Below are 18,447 nucleotides of genomic sequence, written 5' to 3'. Positions count from 1 at the left end.
CAGTTAAATCTGAATTTCAGATAAACAGCAAATAATTTTTTAGTACAGGTATGTTACAAAATACTTGCTTAATTTAACTGGGTGGCCTGTATTCAAGGAGCCCTAGTGGTGCAGTGGTTAAGTGCTCAGCTGATAACTGAAAAGTCTATGGTTTGAATCTACCAGAGGCTTTGTGGGAGAAAGATAGGCAGCCTGCCTCCATAAAGATTTACAGCCTTGGAAGCCCTATGGGGCAGTTCTACTCTGTCTTACAGGGTCACTAGGAGTTGGAATTGATGCAAAGCAATGGTTAAATGGGTTAATGGGCCTATATTCTTACTTGCTGAATTCAGCAACCCTACCAGGGATGAAAAGAAGAATGGATGAAGGGAGGCTGAGCTAGCTGGTGGGGCAAAGGGAGAAAAATCCCATCTAATACCACAGCCTCCACAGAGAACAAGAGGGGCCTGCAATTTCCCTGTATTTGTATGATTTTCATATGTGCCAGGGCCACCCAACCCAAGGCAAAAAGAGAGGGCAGGGGAAGCTTGTGTGTAGTCATTTTCCACACTTAACGGTGGCCTGGTATTTTCAGACCCTCCAACCACCTCATTCCACATTACATCAGCACTGAAACCCACTCTCTCAAGGCTAGGGCAGTACTCAGTTCCCTTAGATTCCCTAAACAGCTCAGTAACTCGGTAACGGTTTTAAATAGGGCTGGTCCATGCTTCAATTGTGTTACACAGATATAAATGTCCACTTCCAGGGATACATGCTGATATAATTTTAAGATATGCCTAGTTCCACCTAACAGCAGAGCATCAAAATACAAGAAGCAAAAATTGACAGAACCAAAGGTAGAAATAAATAATTTAATAATAATATTTGGAGACTTCAGGTTCCTGCTTCCTATAATAGATAGAACAGCTAGTCAGAAGATTACCAAAGAAACAGAAGATATGAACATATACTATTGCCTTGGTTACCTAGTGCTGCTGTAATAGAAATACCACAAGCGATGGCTTCAACAAACAGAAGTTTATTCTCTCACACTCTCATAGTCTACAAATCTAAATTCAGGGTGTCACCTCCTAGGGAAGGCTTTCTCTCTCTGTTGGCTCTGGAAGAAGGTCATTGTCATCAATCTTCCTCTGAACTAGGAGCTTCTCAGAGCAGGTACCCTGGGTCCAAAGGACACACTCTTCTCCTGGCACTACTTTCTTGGTGGATAAGGTCCCCATCAAATAATAGAGGTCTTAAATCAACTCCAAGTCCAAAATCCAAAAAATTACTCTTCATTTGTGAAATTTAGAATATTAAGTTATCTGCTTCCAAAGTACAATGGTGGAATAGCACAACCTAGATATTTCCATTACTGATTGGAAAAATCGAAGGGAAAGAAGGGAAAAAATGCACCAAGCAAGTCAGCAGAACACATTACATTAGCCCTCAAGGCTTAAAAATAGTCCTCTGAGACCATTTAAGCAATGGCCCTTGCCCTCTAGACTCTGGGTGTTGGCCATACCCTCTGGATTCCCGGTGGAAGCCCCTCACCCTGGGCTCCAGCTCTGCCTTCCAGGCCCACTGGAAGGGCAACTATGCTCCCTCTCATTTGGGCAGCCCCATTCTCCTAGTTCATGTGAGTGGCAACCCTATGCCCTCAGCCTTGGCCATCCCTTTCTTCTGCCCCCTTGGGCATGGCACTCCTACCCCCTCAGCTTTTGGCAGTGGATCCAGCCCCATCCCATTGGCACTCAACTCTATGCTCTCAGCCTCAACAGCCCCTTTCTTCTGCCCCTTCGGCATGGCAGCCCCGCCCCCTCAGCTTTGGGCAGTGGATCCAGCCCCATCCCACTGGCACTTGAGAAAGGCATTCCCACACTCCAGAACTGAGTTGGTAAAGATCTGACTCTCTGAAACCTAGGAAGCTATGGCCCCATCATTTGAAACCCCAGAGGCCATGACTCTACCCTTTGAGCTCTTCTTCCTGTGTTCCTTGTCTCTTCAGTTTCTACTTCCTGGTTCCTTGGGCTCTCAGCCCCTCCGGCCTTGTCACCTGCATATGCCTTGCTGGGCAAGTGTTCCAAAGCTCTTTAGCTCCACCAACAAGTGCCTGGAGGCATCCCACTCTGCCAGTAAACTTTGGCACTCAGCTCTCTTGCTCTATGGGTCAGCAAGCCTAGCTCCACCAATAAGTGCTCAGAGGTACCACTCTGCAAGGAAGCCTCCTGCACAAAGGCATTCAGCTCTCTTGCTCCACTGGGTCAGCTCCAGCCCTGTCTTGAGCTGGTCTCCTGGTTCTGCTGCTTCTTGCCGTCTGTGCCATCTTCAGTGTAACACCCTTCCTCACTTCTTTCTGAGTCCTCACCAGAACTGTCTCTGACATTCATAATTCCAAAAGCCTCTTCAAGGCAATCTAGGCTTTTACTATTAGGTACTTTAAAACTCTTCCAGCCTCTATCCATTCACCATTTCAAGACAACTTACACTTCTCAGCACAGGGACCCCATGTCCAAAGGATGCACTCTTCTCCTGGCACTACTTTCTTGATGGTATGAGGTCAACCTGTCTCTCTGTTCACTTTTCTCTTTTATATCTCAAAAGAGATTGACTTAAGATACAACCTAATCTTGTAGATTGAGTCCTGTCTCATTAACATCATAGAGGTAGGATTTACAACACATAGGAAAATCACATCAGATGACAAAACGGTAGACAGTCACACGATACTGGGAATCATGGCTTAGCGAAGTTGATACACAACCCTGACAATCACTACTATAAACCAGCTACACCTAACAGACATCCATAGAATGCTTCACCCAAAAAGAGCAGACTATATATCCCTCTCAAGTACATCTGGAACAGTCTATAGAACAGACCATATGTTGAGCCTTAAAACAAGCCTTAATAAATTTAAAAGGATTGAAATCATACTAAGTATGTTCTCCAGCCACCAAAAAAAAAAAAAACCCAACTCACTGAGTTGATTCCAACTCATAGCAACCCTATAGGAAGAGTACAACTGCCCCCATGGGGTTCCCTCATCTGTAAATCTCTACAGAAGCAAACTGCCACATCTTTCTCCAGTGGAAAGAGCTGTTAAAAGATTACCATCTAGAAGCTGGGTAAACAGGAACCACACCCTGTCAGCATGAGATAAGGCTGAAACAAACCTGGTGGCATAGTGGTTAAGTGCTTTGGCTGCTAACCAAAGGGTCGGCAGTTCGAATCCACCAGGTGCTCCTTGGAAACTCTATGGGGCAGTTCTACTCTATCCTATAGGGCCGCTATGAGTCGGAATCAACTTGACGGCAATGGGATTGGTTTTCATTTTGTCTTAGTGTTTTTCTTAGTGTCTCAGTGTGACCACTGTTTAACCTTCGTTAGCCCTCCAAAGATGGTGACGTAGTGCTAAAGATCAGTGCACTTGTGCTATATCCCATAATAAGTGATGCCAAGGGCTGCCGAGAGGACTCCATCTTGAATATCAGTGGGTTCCATCTTGGATTCCAGATGCAAACGCAACCTAATTAACAGGCACCGCCATCCTAAGAAGTACCTACTCCTTGAAAGAAGCCCACTAAATATTCATTACTCTATTGTTTCCATTGAACCCATATAAGCCCTAGCCTTGCTCCCCTTTTTGAGTCAGTCTTTTGGAGAGGCTTAGATCCCCCCTGACTCCTTTTGCTTGACTCAAGCAAGATAAAGCTTGCTGAAGATAAAGTTTGTCTTTCGCGTGTATTCTTCCTCAGGAAAAGACAAGGACCCTTTGTGTCAGATCGGCAATTGGTAACAAACCCTTTGGTTAGCAGCCAAGCACTTAGCCTCTGTGCCACCAGGGCTCCTTTATTCCAACCACAATGGAATACAATCAAAAATCAACCCAATGGAAGAACAGAAACTTACAAGTATGTGGAAATTAAAAAACACATTCCCAAATAACCAATGGGTCAAAGAAGAAATAACAAGGACAATGAGAAAACATTTGACATGAATCAAAACCTCTGGAATGCAGCTAAAGCAGTGCTTAGAGGGAAATGTTTAACTGTAAATGCCTACATTAAGAAAGAAGACATCTCCAATCAATAACCTAGCTTTCTACCTTAAGTATTTACAAATTAAGAGCCAGTTAAACCGAAAGCAAATAGAATAAAGGAAATAATAAAGATTAAAGCAGAAATGAATAAAGAATAGAAAAACAATAAAGAAAATCAATGCACCAAAAGTTGGTTCTCTGAAAAGATAAAATTGACAGAACTTTATCGAGATTGACAAAAAAAAAAAAAAAGACAAAAGTGCCAAATTCCTAAAATCAGAAATGAAAGAGGGACGTTACTATCAATCTTAAAAAAATTAAAAATATTATAATGGAATTTCATGAACAATTTTATATCGACAAGTTAGATAAATAACTTAGAGGAAATGAACAGATTCCTAGAAACATACAAACTACCAAATAAACTCAAGGAGATACAGAAAATCTGAACAGACCTATACCAGATGTTATGGACTGAACTGTGTCCTCCAAAAGATCTGTTAAAGCCTTAACCACTGATACCCATAAACATGACCTTGTTTGGAAACAGGGTCTTTGCAGATGTTATCAGTTAAGTTGCAATGAGGTCTCATCAGAGTAGGGTGGGTCCTAACCCCAGTTGAGTGCTGTTCTTATAAAAGAGAAGAGACACAGAGACTCAGAGGAAAGATGGCCATATGACAACAGAATTATACTGCAGCCGTAAAACAAGGAACGCCTAGGAAGGACTACCAGAAGCCAGGAAAGACAAGGAAGGATCTTCCCCTTGAACCTTTCAAGCAAACATGGCCCTGCTGACATCCTGAATTTGGACTACTAGCCTCCAACACTATGAAACAATAAATAAGTTATTTAAAGCCACTCACTTTTTGGTATTTTGTTATGGTAGCCATAGGAAACTAATACATCAGGTATAGAGAATGAGTTCATAATCAAAAACATCCCACAAACAAAAACCCAGGACCAAAAGGATTCACTGGTGAATTCAACCCAAAGTTTAAAGAAGAATTAACACTAATTCTTCACACACACAGAGAAAAAAAAAAATATATATATATATGGAGGAAATACTTCCTAACTCATTTTATGAGGCCAGTATTACCCTAACACCAAATCAAATAAAGGCATCACAAGACAAGAACTAAAGACCAATATCCCGTATCAGCCCAGAAGTAAAAATATCCTTAACAACATACTAGTGAACCAAATCCAGCAGCATATAAAAAGGATTATATATCATGACCCAGGAATATAAGATTCAATGTACAAAAACTGATCAATGGAATATACCATATTAATAAAGGATAAAACCACATGATTATAGAAAAACAAAACAAAACCACCACCACAAGATCATTTCAATAGATGTGGAAAAAGCATCTGAAAAAATCCAAAACCTTTTCATGATAAAAACACTCAACAAACTAAAAGTTTTCCTTGGCAAGAAGGCAATGTCTTCAACCTGAAAAAACCCATCTACAAAAGGCACATATACTTCATCAAAATTAAAAACTCTGTGTGTCATATTATACTATCAATATGGGAGAATAGGAGAAAATATTAGCAAATCACATATCTGAAAAAGGTCAAGTATCAAAAATAAATACAACTCAACAGTAAGAAGACAATACAATTAAAAAATGGGCAAAGAATATGATTAGGTATTTTTCCAAAGAAGATATACAAAGGAACAAGCACATGAAAAGATGCTAACATTGTTAGTCATTGTTTTATTTTATTGTGGTTAGTTGCTGCTGCATTGGCTCTGCATCATGGTGACCTTATGTACAACAGAAGGAGAAGTTGCCTGGTCCTGTGCCATCTTCATGGTCCTTGATGTCTGAGTCCATCGTTCTGGCTATCGTGTCAATCGATCTCATGGAGGGTTTCCTCCATTTTCACCGACCTACTACTTTACCAAATATGATGACATTTTCTAGCAATTGGTCTTTCCTGATGACATGTTCAAAGTACGTTAGCTGAAGACTTGCCATCCTTGCTTCTAAGGAGCATTCTGGTCATATTTTCACGTAAGACTGATTTGTTCATTCTTCTGGCAGTCCATGGGACAGTCAATACTTGTTGCCAACACTACAATTAGAATGTATCAATTCCTCTTCTGTCTTCTTCATTGTCCAGGTTTTGCATGTACAAGAAGCAATTGAAGAGACAATGGCTTGTGTGAGGTGTACATTAGTCGTCAAAGTGACATATCCGCTTTTGAAAAATTTAAAGAAATCTTTTGCAGCAAATTAGCCCAACATAGTTTATGGTTTGATTTCTTGACTGTTGCTTCCACGGACATTGATCCAAGTAGAAAGAAATCACTGACAACTTCATTTTCTCTCCATTTATCATGATGTTGTTTATCAGTCTAGTTTTGATGATTTTCTTTTTCCTCACTTTGAAGCATAACCCATACTGACAGCTATAGTCTTCGACTTTCATCAGTAAGTGCTTCAAGCTATCTTCATTTTTGGCAAGCAAAATTGTCATCTGCATATTGCAGGTTATTAATACCTCTTTCTCCAATCCTGATGTAGCATTCTTCTTCATATAGCCTGGCTTCTTGGATTACAGATTGAATAAGTAAGGTGAAAGGATATAACCCTGTCACATGCTTTTTCCAATTTTGAAACATTAGGTTCAAAATGTTAGTCATTAGGGAAATACAAATCAAAACTACAATGAGATACCACCTCATATTCACTAGGGTGGCTATTAAATTTAAGAAATGGAGGATGATAACAAGTGTCGATGAGGATGCGGAAAATTGGAACCTTCACGCATTGCTGGCAGGAATGTAAGACGGTGTAGCCTCTGTAGAAAACAGTTTTACAATTCCTCAAAAATATAATAACCATGTAACCCAGCAATTCCACTTCTAGGAAGCAACAGTATTTAAAACTGTGTTCATATAAAAATTTGTACAGAAACATTCACAACAACATTATTCATCAGAGCCAAGAAATGGAAACAACCCAAATGTCTATCAACTGATGAATGGACAAACAAAATATGGCATAACCATACAATAGAATATTATTCAGCCATAAGCAGGATATGAAGTGCAGGTAGTCCCCAACTTAGGACATACTCAAATTACGACGGACCACACTTACGACCATAAGTGGATCCAGAACACTGCATCTTCCTGGGAGGAGGTTATGGGAAAGTACATGCAGGGGATATGAAAAATATTGCTGAGTTATGTGAACATGCTCCAAGCATTTAATCAGAGTAATAAGAAAAAAGAGATTTGTGGGAAGATCATCCATATGGCAACAATGTTGAATTTAGAACTCAATATCACTGGTGTGGAACAGCTCATACATCACCAAGAAAGGGAACTGACAGATCAGGACTTGATGGATTTTGAAGAGGAAGGAAATGCTGAAGAAGAAAGAAAGAATGAGGAAGAAAAGGGAGAGAAGTTGTCAAAAAATTTTTTACAGTGGAAGGATTAACTGGAGTTTTTTCCAAACTAAATCCGGGGCTTCAGATACTTGAAAACATGGACACAAATACTGATCGCTTTTCTAAAGTCAATAGGCAGATTCAGAAAGCAGTGAGATGTTACCTCGAAATGTATAAAGGAAAAAAGAAAAGGACCCGCATTAATTTTCTGACTAGAAACACCATTCTCACTCCCAGGAATAATCCAGATGATCCAGAGCCTTCTTCAAGGAATTTTGGAGTTATTACCACAACTGACAAAATGCCAACATCATCCAACTCTTCTTCATTGTCGGAGTAAATGTTTATGATTTGTGTATTTTTTATGTGTGTGTAGGCATGTATTAAAATATATCTGTAGGTTTACATTTAATGTTTCCAATCCCCAAAGACAAATAAAGATTGGATTTATAAAGATAGTGATAAAAAAAAGGCAATAATAATGAAAACTAAAAAAAAAAAAGGGTACTAGACTTAACGTCATAACCAACTTATGACAGAGTCATCAGAACGGAACCGTGTCAAAAATTGGGTACTGTCTGTACTGATCTATGCTACAACATGGATGAACCTTGAAAACAGTATGGTTAGTGAAAGAAGGCAGACACATTTATGTGACAGTAAATAGATTAATGGTTGCCAGGGGATGAAGGAGGAAAGGAACAGGAAGTGATTGCCAATGGGTATGGGGTTTCCTTTGGGGGTGATGAAAATATTCTACAATGAGAAGGAGGTTGCTTTAGTTATCTAGTGTTGTTATAACAGAAATACTACAAGTGGGTGGTATTAACAAACAGAAAATTATTTTTTTCACAGTTTAGGCAGCTAGAAGTCTGAATTCAGGGTGCTGGCCCTGGGCGAAGGCTTTCTCTCTCTGCCAGCTCTGGAGGAAGATCCTTACCTCTTTGAGCTTCTGCTGCCAGGCTTTCTTCATGTGCCTTGGCATCTCTCTTCAATCATCTCTGCCTGCTAGCTTCAATTTATTCTCTTTTATATCTCAAAAGGTATTGACTTAAGATACACTCTAAACTAATCCTGTCTCATTAACATAACAAAGACCATTCCCAGATGAAATTATAACCGTAAGCATAGAGGTTAGGATTTACAACATGTATTTTGAGGGGATGTAATTCAACCCACAATATTCCACCTTTGGGCCTCCCAAAATTCATGTCCTTGCCACATACAAAACACTTTCACCACGTCACATCATCCTAAAAGTCATAAATCAAATCCAAATCCAAAATCTCATCTTCTGAATCATCTAAATCAAATATGGGTGAGACTTAAGGCGTATTCCATCTTGGGAGAAAATTTCTCTTCATCTGTGAACCTATGAAATCTAGAATACAAGTTATTTGTTTCCAAAACTACAGTGGTAGAACAGGCACAAGGTAGACATTGCCATTACAAATGGGAGAAATAAACCCAGCCAACCCAACCCAGTGCCGTCGAGTTGATTCCGACTCATAGTGACCCTATAGGACAGGGTAGAACTGCCCCACAGAGTTTCCAAGGTGTGCCTGGCGGATTTGAACTGCCGACCCTTTGGTTAGCAGCCATAGCACTTAACCACTACGCCACCAGGGTTTCCATGAGAAATAGGAGGGAAAAAATTGGAGGGACTTGCACCAAGCAAGTCCAAAACCCAGCAGAACAAATTACATTAGCTCTCAAGGCAAAAGAATAATCCTCTGTTCTCTGAGACCATCTACGCAATGGTCTTGCCCTCCAGACTCTGGGTGTTGGCCATGTTCTCCGGATTCTGAGTGGACGTAACTCAGCACTGGGCTTCAGGTCTACCTTACAGGCCCACAGGGATGGCAACTCTGCTCCCTCAGCTTAGGGCAGCCCCATTCTCCTAGTCCATCTGAGTGGCGACCCTGTCCCCTCAACCCAGGCAGGAACCAATCTTCTGTGCTGTGCACATGGCTGTCCTGCCTGCTCAGCTTTGGGTGGCAGTGGCCCTATCCCCCTGGCACACCTTAATGGCAACCCAACACTCTAGAACCTAGGTGGCAAAGGTCTGACTCTTTGAAACCTAGGCAGCTGTGGCCCCACCAATTGAGATCCAGGAGACCATGGCCCCGCTCTTTGAAGCTGAGAAGACCCTACTTCCTGCGCTGCTCCAGGGTTGGTCCTTTTCTTTTCTTGGAGGACAACAGATGTAGCTCCTTTAGCCTGTTTTCTGCCTGTAGAATTCCAAGAGGCAGACAGCATTCTTTCCTTTCATACTTTCTCTGTTCCCATCAGTCTAAACTGATGGGTTTTCTGCTATGGTAGTTGGTTAGATCCATCAGTCATATGCTTAATCTCTTTAACAAAAGATTGTGTAACCATCCTAGGATGTGTGTCCTTAGTTTGCACAAATTTTCCAAATCTGTAAGCTCTGTTTTCATTTTGCACAGTTCATTTTTAAGTCCATCTCTTTCCTCTTGCATTTTACTACAAGTGGCAAGGAGAAATCATGTGGCCCCATTAAGATCTTGCTTAGAAATCTCATCAGCCAGATATCCAAGATCATCACTTACAACTTCTACCCTCCACCAAACATTTGAACATAACTCAGACAAGTTCTTTGCCACTGTATAAAAAGCATCACCCTTTCTCCACTGTGTAATCACATATTCATCATTTCCTTTCAAAGCCTCGCCATAAGCATATTTAATGTCCACACTTCTAGCAACATTCTGTGGCTGAGGCCGTAAGTATTCTTTAAGATGATCAAGACTTTCTCTATAGCTCTCCTCACTTCCTTCTGAGCCCCTACCAGAATCACCTCTGATGTCCAGAACTCTACCAACATTTGCTTCAAGGCAATCTGGGCTTCTACTATTATGCACCTTAAAATTCTTCCAGCTACCTGTTACCCAATTCCAAAACTGCTTCCACATTTTAGGTATCTGTTAGAGCAGCACCCTACTCTTCCAGTACCAAATTCTGCCTTACTTATCTAGTGCTGCTGTATCAAAAATATCACAGTGGGTGGCTTCAAAAAACAGAAATTAATTTTCTCACAGTTTAGGAGGTTAGAAGTCCAAATCCAGGGTGCTGGCTCCAGGGGAAGGCTTTCTCTCTTTGCTGGCTCTGGAGGAAGGTCCATATCTCTTTGAGCTACTGCTCCCTGGTGATCTTCATGTGGCTGGTTTACCATCTCTTTGCCCACCTCTGCTTGCTAGCCTGCATTTAATCTTCTTTATGTCTCAAAAGAGATTGACCAAAGATATACTCTACACTACTTCTGTTTATTAACATAACAAAGACACTGTCTTAGTTATTAGTGCTGCTATAATAGGAATACCACAAGCGGATGGCTTTAACAAAAAGAAATTTACTATCTCAGTCTAGTAGGCTAGAAGTCCTAATTCAGGGTGTTAGCTCCAGAGGAAGGCTTTCTCTCTCTGTTGGCTCCGGAGGAAAGTCCTTTTCATCAATCTCCCTCTGGGACTAGGAGCTTCTCCATGTAGGAATTCCAGGTCCAGAGGACACACTCTGCTCTTGGCACTGCTTTCTTGGTGGTATGAGGTCCCCCCATTTCTCTGCTCGCTTCTCTCTTTTATATCGCAAAAGAAATTGACTCAAGACACAATTCAATCTTATAGATTGAATCCTGTCTCATTAACTTAACTGCCACCTATCCCACCTCATTGATATCATAGAGGTAGGATTTACAACACATAGGAAAATCACATCAGATGACTGGGAATCACGGCCTAGCCAAATTGATATACACATTTTGGGGGACACAATTTAATTCATGACAGAAACCCATTCCCAAATGGGATTATAACCATAACCACAGATACCGAAGTTAGGATTTACAACAAATATTTCTGGGGGACATAATTCAATCCATAACAGTGGTGTTTACACCAGTCCATGAATACACTAAAATAAAAAACAAAAAAACACTATAACACTTTAAATGGGTGAATGTTATGATATGTGAAATGTATCTATTTTAGGCTTTTTTTTTAGTGTTGCTATAACAGAAATATCACAAGTAGATGGCTTTAACAAACAGGAGCTTATTCTCTCACAGTTTAGGAAGCTAGAAGTCAGAATTTAGGGTACCAGCTCTACAGGAAGACTTTCTCTCTCTGCTAGATCTGGAGGAAGGCCTTTATCATCAATTTTCCCCTGGTCTAGGAGCTTCTCAGCACAGAGACCCTGGGTCCAAAGCGTGTGCTCTGCTCCTGTCTTTTCTTTCTTGGTGGTAATGAGGTCCCTCTTCTTCTCTGTTCACGTCTCTCTTTTATGTCTCAAAAGAAACTGACTCAAGAAACAACCTAATTATGTAGATTGTGTCCTGCCTCATTAAGATAACTGCTTCTAATCATGCCTCATTAACAGCGTAGAGGTTAGGATTTACAATACATAGGATACTCACGTCAGATCACAAAATGTTGGAAAACCACACAATAATGGGAATCATGGCCTAGCCAAGTTGACACATATTTTTGGGGAACACAATTTAATCCATAACATTTCACCCTTTGGCCCCTAAATATTCATGTTCTTGCCACATGTGAAACACCTTCACCCTATCATATCAACCCAAAAGTCTTAAATCAACTCCAAGTCCAAATTCTATCCTGGGGCAAAATTCCTCTTCATCTATGAAATCTACAATACCAGTTATCTGCTTCCAAAGTACAATGATAGAACAAGCAGAAGGTAGACATTTTCATTACAAATGAGAGAAACAGTAGGAAAAGAATGGATAATAGGCATCAAGCAAGTCAGCAGAACACATTATACTAGCTTGCCTTGCTTGAAAATAATCCTCTGTTCTCTGAGACCATTTAGGCAATCCTCTGTTCTCTGCCCTCTAGACTCTGGGTGTTGGCCCCTTGGCCCTAGGCTTCAGTTCCACCTTGCAGGTCCACTGGGATGGCAACTCTGCTTCCTTGGATTTCGGCAGCCCCATTCTCCTACTCTGAGTGGCGACCCTACCCCTCGGCCCCTGCAGGATGGGTTCTTCTGCCTCTTGGGCATGGCAGCTCCGTCCCTTCATCTTTGGGCAGTGGATTCAACCCCATCCCACCGGTACTCAAGAAAGGCAGCCTCACACTGCAGAACCGAGTTGGTAAAGATCTGACACTTTGAAACCTAGGAGGCTGTGGCCCATCCTTTGAGACTTAGCAAGCTGTGGTTCCACACTTTGAGACTCAAGAAATTGTGGCCCTACCCTGTGCTCATTGTTTCTTTAGCTTCTACTTCCCGATTTCTTGGCCTCTGGGCCAGCCTAGCATCTGCCCTGTTTGGGCAAGTGTTCCGAAGCTCTTTGGCTCTACCACTAAATACCTGGAGGCACTCCACTCCTCCAGGAAGCCTCTTGCCCAAGGGCACTCAGCTCTCTAGCTCCCTGGGTAGGCTCCCACACCATCTTGCACCAGTCTCCTGATTCTGCTGCTGTAATTTTGCAGCTGTTGCTTCTTGCTATTTGCGCCATCTCTGGTGTTACAGCTCTCCTTGCTTCCTTCTAAGCCCTCAGCAAAATTGTCTTTGATGTCCATAATTCCACCAACGGTCTCTTCAAGGCCATCTAGGGTTTTACTATAGGCACTTTAAAACTCTTGGCCAGCCTCTACCCATTACTCAGTTCCAAAACCGCTTCCACATTGTAGACATCTGTTACAGCAGCACCCCTTCCCGGTACCAAATTCTTTCCTAGTTATCTAGTGCTGCTGTATCAGAAATACCACATGTTGGTGAAGAATGTATCATGGACTGCCAAAGAATGAACAAATCTATTTTGGAGGACGTACAACCAGAATGCTCCTTAGAAGCAAGGATGGCAAGACTGTATCTTACACAGTTTGGACATGTTGTCAGGAGGGATCAGTCCCTGGAGAAGGACACCATGCTTGGCAAAGTACAGGGTCAGCGTAAAAGAGGAAGACCCTCAACGAGGTGGATTGACACAGTGTCTGCAATGATGAGCTCAAGCATAACAACGATTGTAAGGATGGCAAAGGACCAGGCAGTGTTTCGTTCTCTCGTGCATAGGTTCGCTATGAGTCGGAACCGACTTGACAGCACCTAACAACAACAACAATGCTGTGTCATGAGAAGATGTCAAACATGGCAATACTGTCATTTGAAAATGAGATTAGCTAAGAAATATATTTATAAATTCTTATTGATGAATTAGCTTCCTAGGAGACCCTGGGTAGTGCAGACAGTTAAGCAGTCAACTACTAGCCAAAAAGTTGGTGGTTCAAATCCACTCATAAGCTCCTGGGAAGACAGTCCTGGAGATCTGCTTCTGAAAGGCGGCAGCCTTGAAAACCCCATGGAGCAGTTCTACTCTGCACACTTGGGGCTGCTCTGAGTAGAAACTGACTCAATGGCAACTAATGACAACCACAAAGCCAGGGAAGTAAAATTGTAAGAAATGATGGCTTTGGAATAAAACAAGAATTTTTTATTTTTATAATTTTAATTTTTTATTTATAAATTTAAAATAATGTGACTTTTAATATATCTACTTTTAAAGTTTTCACTTTTTGTTTAACTACTATAATGTTGTAGGAAAGAATAAACATTAAATACTTTAACAAGAAAAAAAGAAATACCACAAGTGGATGGCTTTAACAAACAGAAATTTATTCTCTCACAGTCTAGGAGACTAGAAGTCCAAATTCAGGGCTCCAGCTCCAGGGGAAGGCTTTCTCTCTGTTGGCTCTGGGGTAAGGTCCTCATCTTCAATCTTTCCCTGGTCTAGGAGCTTCTCAGCATAGGGACCCCCAGGTCCAAAGGACACCCTCCGTTCCTGGCTCCTCTTGCTTGGTGGTACTGAAGTCACTTCTCTCTTTTATATCTCAAAAGAGATTGACTCAAGATACAACCTAATCCTGTAGATTGTGTCCTGCTTTATTAATATAACTTCCTTTAATCTTGCTTCATTAACATCATGGAGGTTAGGATTTACAACACATGAAATAATCACATCAGATCACAGAATAGAGGACAACCACTTAAAACTGGGAATCATGGCCTAGCCAAGTTGACACACATTTTGGGGGGACACAATTCAATCCATAGCAATATTTTTAGAAACTCTGTTAAAAAGAAAGCTATCCCTGATGAGGAATTTATAGACAGCCAAATATAAGAATCCCTAACACTTAACAATAATTGGGAGGTTTACAAATAAAATTGAGGAACAGTTAAACAAGTACGGGGGTGGCAGGCTATTTGTGAATAATGCATGTTTTTATTCATCAGAGAAACAACAGCTGTAGGTCACGGGTGGGAGGCATTAGGAGCAGAGAAGCTAATTCCATCTGGTATTACAAACATGGGTTGTTAACACATAAAATTATTTGGAAGCCACTTCTCTAAGCTGAGGTGGCATCACTGGACTGTGTCAGGTTAAGATGTTTTTAACAATAAGACCAGACGTTTATGAAACTAAGAAAAATTCTCAACCCCATTGTATGATAAAGTGGAAGGTAGAATACATTCATGTTTTCAGTGGACAATCTACACATGTTCCCTTACCTGCTAACACACACAATGTCTCTTCTGAGATACCACAGAGCAGAGAGGTACAAGCACTGTTTTGGTACCAGAATTTCCAGGGCTTAAATTCTGGTTTCGTCATTCTCACTGTGAGCTTACAGTGCTAGTGTGAACTTTAAGATAATATTTGCAAAGTCCCTGGCCCATTGTGGGCAGTCAATAAATGGTAATGTTATTACTGTTGTTTCCACTTTTAGGTAATGAACTTTCAAAGCCGGGTCTACATCACGGCGAGGCGTCACTTTAGGACGTCTAACATATATTTCTATTTTATACCAATGTCAGGTAGTGGTTAAACGTGGCTGATGATCCTACAATGCCCGAAATCCCCACGTTTCCTCAGGGGCCACTGGCTAAGGTGCCACAGCTAACAGTACAGATCACCCATATTGTACCTGCCAGTCCTTCATAGCCACCAGACCAGGAGGAGCCAGCCTAGGGAGTGCTTGGGTTCCCAAACTCCTGGTCCACAAGCTAGTCCTAATTTGTTGTTATTGGTCGATGCTGTCAAGTTGATTTCAACTCATAGCAACCCCATGTGGCAGAGCTGAACTGCCCCATAGGGTTTTCTTGGCTGTAATCTTTACAGAAGCAGATTGTCAGGTCCTCCCAAAGAGCTGCTGGGTGAGTTTGAACCATCAATGTTTCAGTTAGCAGTCAAGCACTTAGCTGTGTGGACAGAATTTTTAATTCTTGTGAAATCCAGACTTTCTGGAGCCTCAGAGGTTTCAATGACCCATACTATCACCTGAGATCATCTATGAACCTTAGACTTAAACCCCAAACTGGTAGAAAGGGGAAGTGTGCTGTCACATTACAGGGACTGCAACTACTGTCACATAATAATATGTATATAAATTTTTGTGTGAGAAATTAACTTGAGCTGTAAACTTTCACCTAAAGCACAAAACAAAAAAATAAAAAGAATTAATTCTCCCTGGTCTCATGATATTCTCCCTTAAAAACATGTTTCTCTTCTGGTTGGGTCCTGGATCATGCACAGGAAGGAGGCAGGATTCTGGGGCAGATCACCATGAAATAGGCCCAGGCATGGTGAGCTCTGAGCAGGGTAGAGAGGTCAAGGGACTCTAACAGAGGTGGACAAATGCCCTCAGTGCCCATCCATAGAGCACCCTGCAGAGGCCCTCCCAGAAGGCTCACATTTGCCCCCTGGAGAGCAACAGACATCCCAAGCCCTTTCATCAAGAAAAAAAAAAAAAAAAAAAGGTAAATCTACAGAGCACCAAACTACTTCCCACTTCATGTTAGAAGTTTACCTGAATGCTGCAGTTCTGGAAGGGAGAGTATCCATCAAAACCTGGGACCCAGGAGATCAGGATGCTGTGTGCAGTACTGTTATGGACATGGACTGCAGTCGGTGGGGAGGGGATTACTAAGTAAAAAACACACAGTACAGAAGGACAATTACAACCACAGGAGGCCACAACTAGTAAATTAGCACATTAATACCAAATCTTCTTCTAGGTTCTCAAGAGGAAGAAACTAGAAACTAGATAACCAAAAAACAAACCAAACCAGTTGCCATCGAGTAGATTCCCATTCATGGTGACCCCATGTGTCTCAGAGTAGAATTTGTTCCATAGGGTTTTCAGTGGCAGATTTTTCAGAAGTAGATTGCCAGTTCTTTCTTTTGAGGTGCTTCTGGGTGGACTTCAACTGCCAATATGTCGGTTAGAAGCAGCCATGTTAACTGCGCCACCCAGGGACTCCAGAAACTAGATAAGTTTTAAAGAGAATTCACCCTATGCTGGAGGAGTAATCATGTTAGTGCACAGATAAGACTTCTAGTGATAGAATGATCCTGCCTGGGCCAGGAAAATGGAATGAAGACCCGCTGTCCTGTCACTGACAAAGTTAAGCAAACTTTTAGCTGGAAAAATATATGGAAACATTCATTTCCTTTAATGAGCTCATGTTCGCTAGCCCTGCTGTGTGCAGGTGCTTTTGAAGGTATTAAGAGTCATAGCCCCACCCTCGTTGAGTGGAAAAGACCCACATTAACTAAGGATGAGAGCACTCTATCCTAAGAATAATGGGATGCCACAGGAGAGAGAGAGAGTGTGTGTGTGTGTGTTGGGGAGAGGTGGTGTCTTGATGGAGGAAAGCTTTTCAGATTGAGGAAAACAGGTGAGAGTCAGGTCAACCAGAAGAACCAAATGCACAACTGCAGCTGCTTCAATGATGGTGGGAGGTGGGGTTTGACAATAATCGGTGTGTGTTGACCTGAACCATATGCGGGACCTGGATAGCTACTTCGGTTAGTATTTAAGAACGATCTGAAATTTGGAGATTTTATTTCTTTGGGCTAAATTTAATTTTTAATTGTTAATAATTACACTCACAATAAAAAGTAATGATGGCTAACATTTTGTGTGGAGGTCACTTTAAGAACTAAGATGCACCTGACCCAAGCCATGGTGTTTTCAATTGCCTCATATGCATTTGAAAGCTGGACAATGAATAAGGAAGATTGAAGAAGAATTGATGCCTTTGAACTATGGTGTTGGCGAAGAATACTGAATATACCATGGACTGCCAAAAGAATGAACAAATCTGCCTTGAAAGAAATACAGCCAGAATGCTCCTTAGAAGCAAGGATGGCGAGACTTCACCTCACATACTTTGGACATGTTATCAGGAGGGCGCAGTCATTGGAGAAGGACATCATGCTTGGTAAAGCAGAGGGTCAACAAAAAAGAGGAAGACCCTCAAGGAGATGGATGGATACAGTGGCTGCAAGGACAGACTCTAGCACAACAATGATCAGGAGGATGGCGCAGGACTGGGCAGTGTTTTGTTATGTTTTACGTAACATCGATATGTTTCGTTCTGTGTTACGTAAGTCGCTATGAGTCAGAGCAGACTTTATGCCACCTGACAATAACAACATTTTGCTTACTATTTTGCTACTATTTGTCAAGACACTTTATGGACTTCATACCCTTCAAACACTTGATACCCTATCCGAGAGGTATTCTTACGATCCTCATTCACAGATGAGGAAACTGAAGATCACAGAAGTTAAAAACTTGCCAAAGGTCACAGAGCCTGTAAGCAGTAGAATCAGGACTTAAGCTCAAGTGTGCTTAACCCTAGAGCTGTGTCCTTCAACAGGACACTGGGCGCCAGTTAGTTGCTTGGGACAGTAAGCAGACTCGCCTGAGCATTAGTGGGGACTGGGGAGTCTGGTCTACCACCTAGCCAGTTGTATGGCTACAGACATACTTACAGGCTCTCTCGGTTTCCTCTTCTATAAATATAATAAGCCTTAGTTCCCTCTTCTATAAATGGAGATAGTAACTGCTCCACGGGGCTTTGGTCTGGATTTAAATGAGATAACACATGTAGAGGCCAATGATAGGTGTGGTGATGATGGAGGTGATAATGGGATGAGCAAGAGATAAAAGGGGAGGTCC

At 41.6% G+C, this 18,447-nt stretch overlaps 1 protein-coding gene across 3 annotated transcripts in view; it reads right to left on the bottom strand.

Annotated features, from left to right (window-relative positions):
* MERTK (MER proto-oncogene, tyrosine kinase) overlaps positions 1–18,447 on the bottom strand; it is a 155,731-nt gene that overhangs the window by 79,630 nt on the left and 57,654 nt on the right. For all 3 annotated transcript variants that reach the window (XR_007513550.1, XR_007513551.1, XM_049856216.1), the window contains exon 6: positions 16,288–16,403. Coding sequence is in view for 1 of the 3 variants with exons in the window: in XM_049856216.1 (XP_049712173.1) it covers positions 16,288–16,403 (116 nt within the window). In the remaining 2 variants the exon portion in view is untranslated. The remainder of the gene's footprint in view (positions 1–16,287; positions 16,404–18,447) is intronic.

The sequence above is a fragment of the Elephas maximus genome, chromosome 17, assembly GCF_024166365.1.
Source record: "Elephas maximus indicus isolate mEleMax1 chromosome 17, mEleMax1 primary haplotype, whole genome shotgun sequence".
NCBI lineage: Eukaryota > Metazoa > Chordata > Mammalia > Proboscidea > Elephantidae > Elephas > Elephas maximus.
This window is presented reverse-complemented; position numbering and strand designations above follow the sequence as displayed.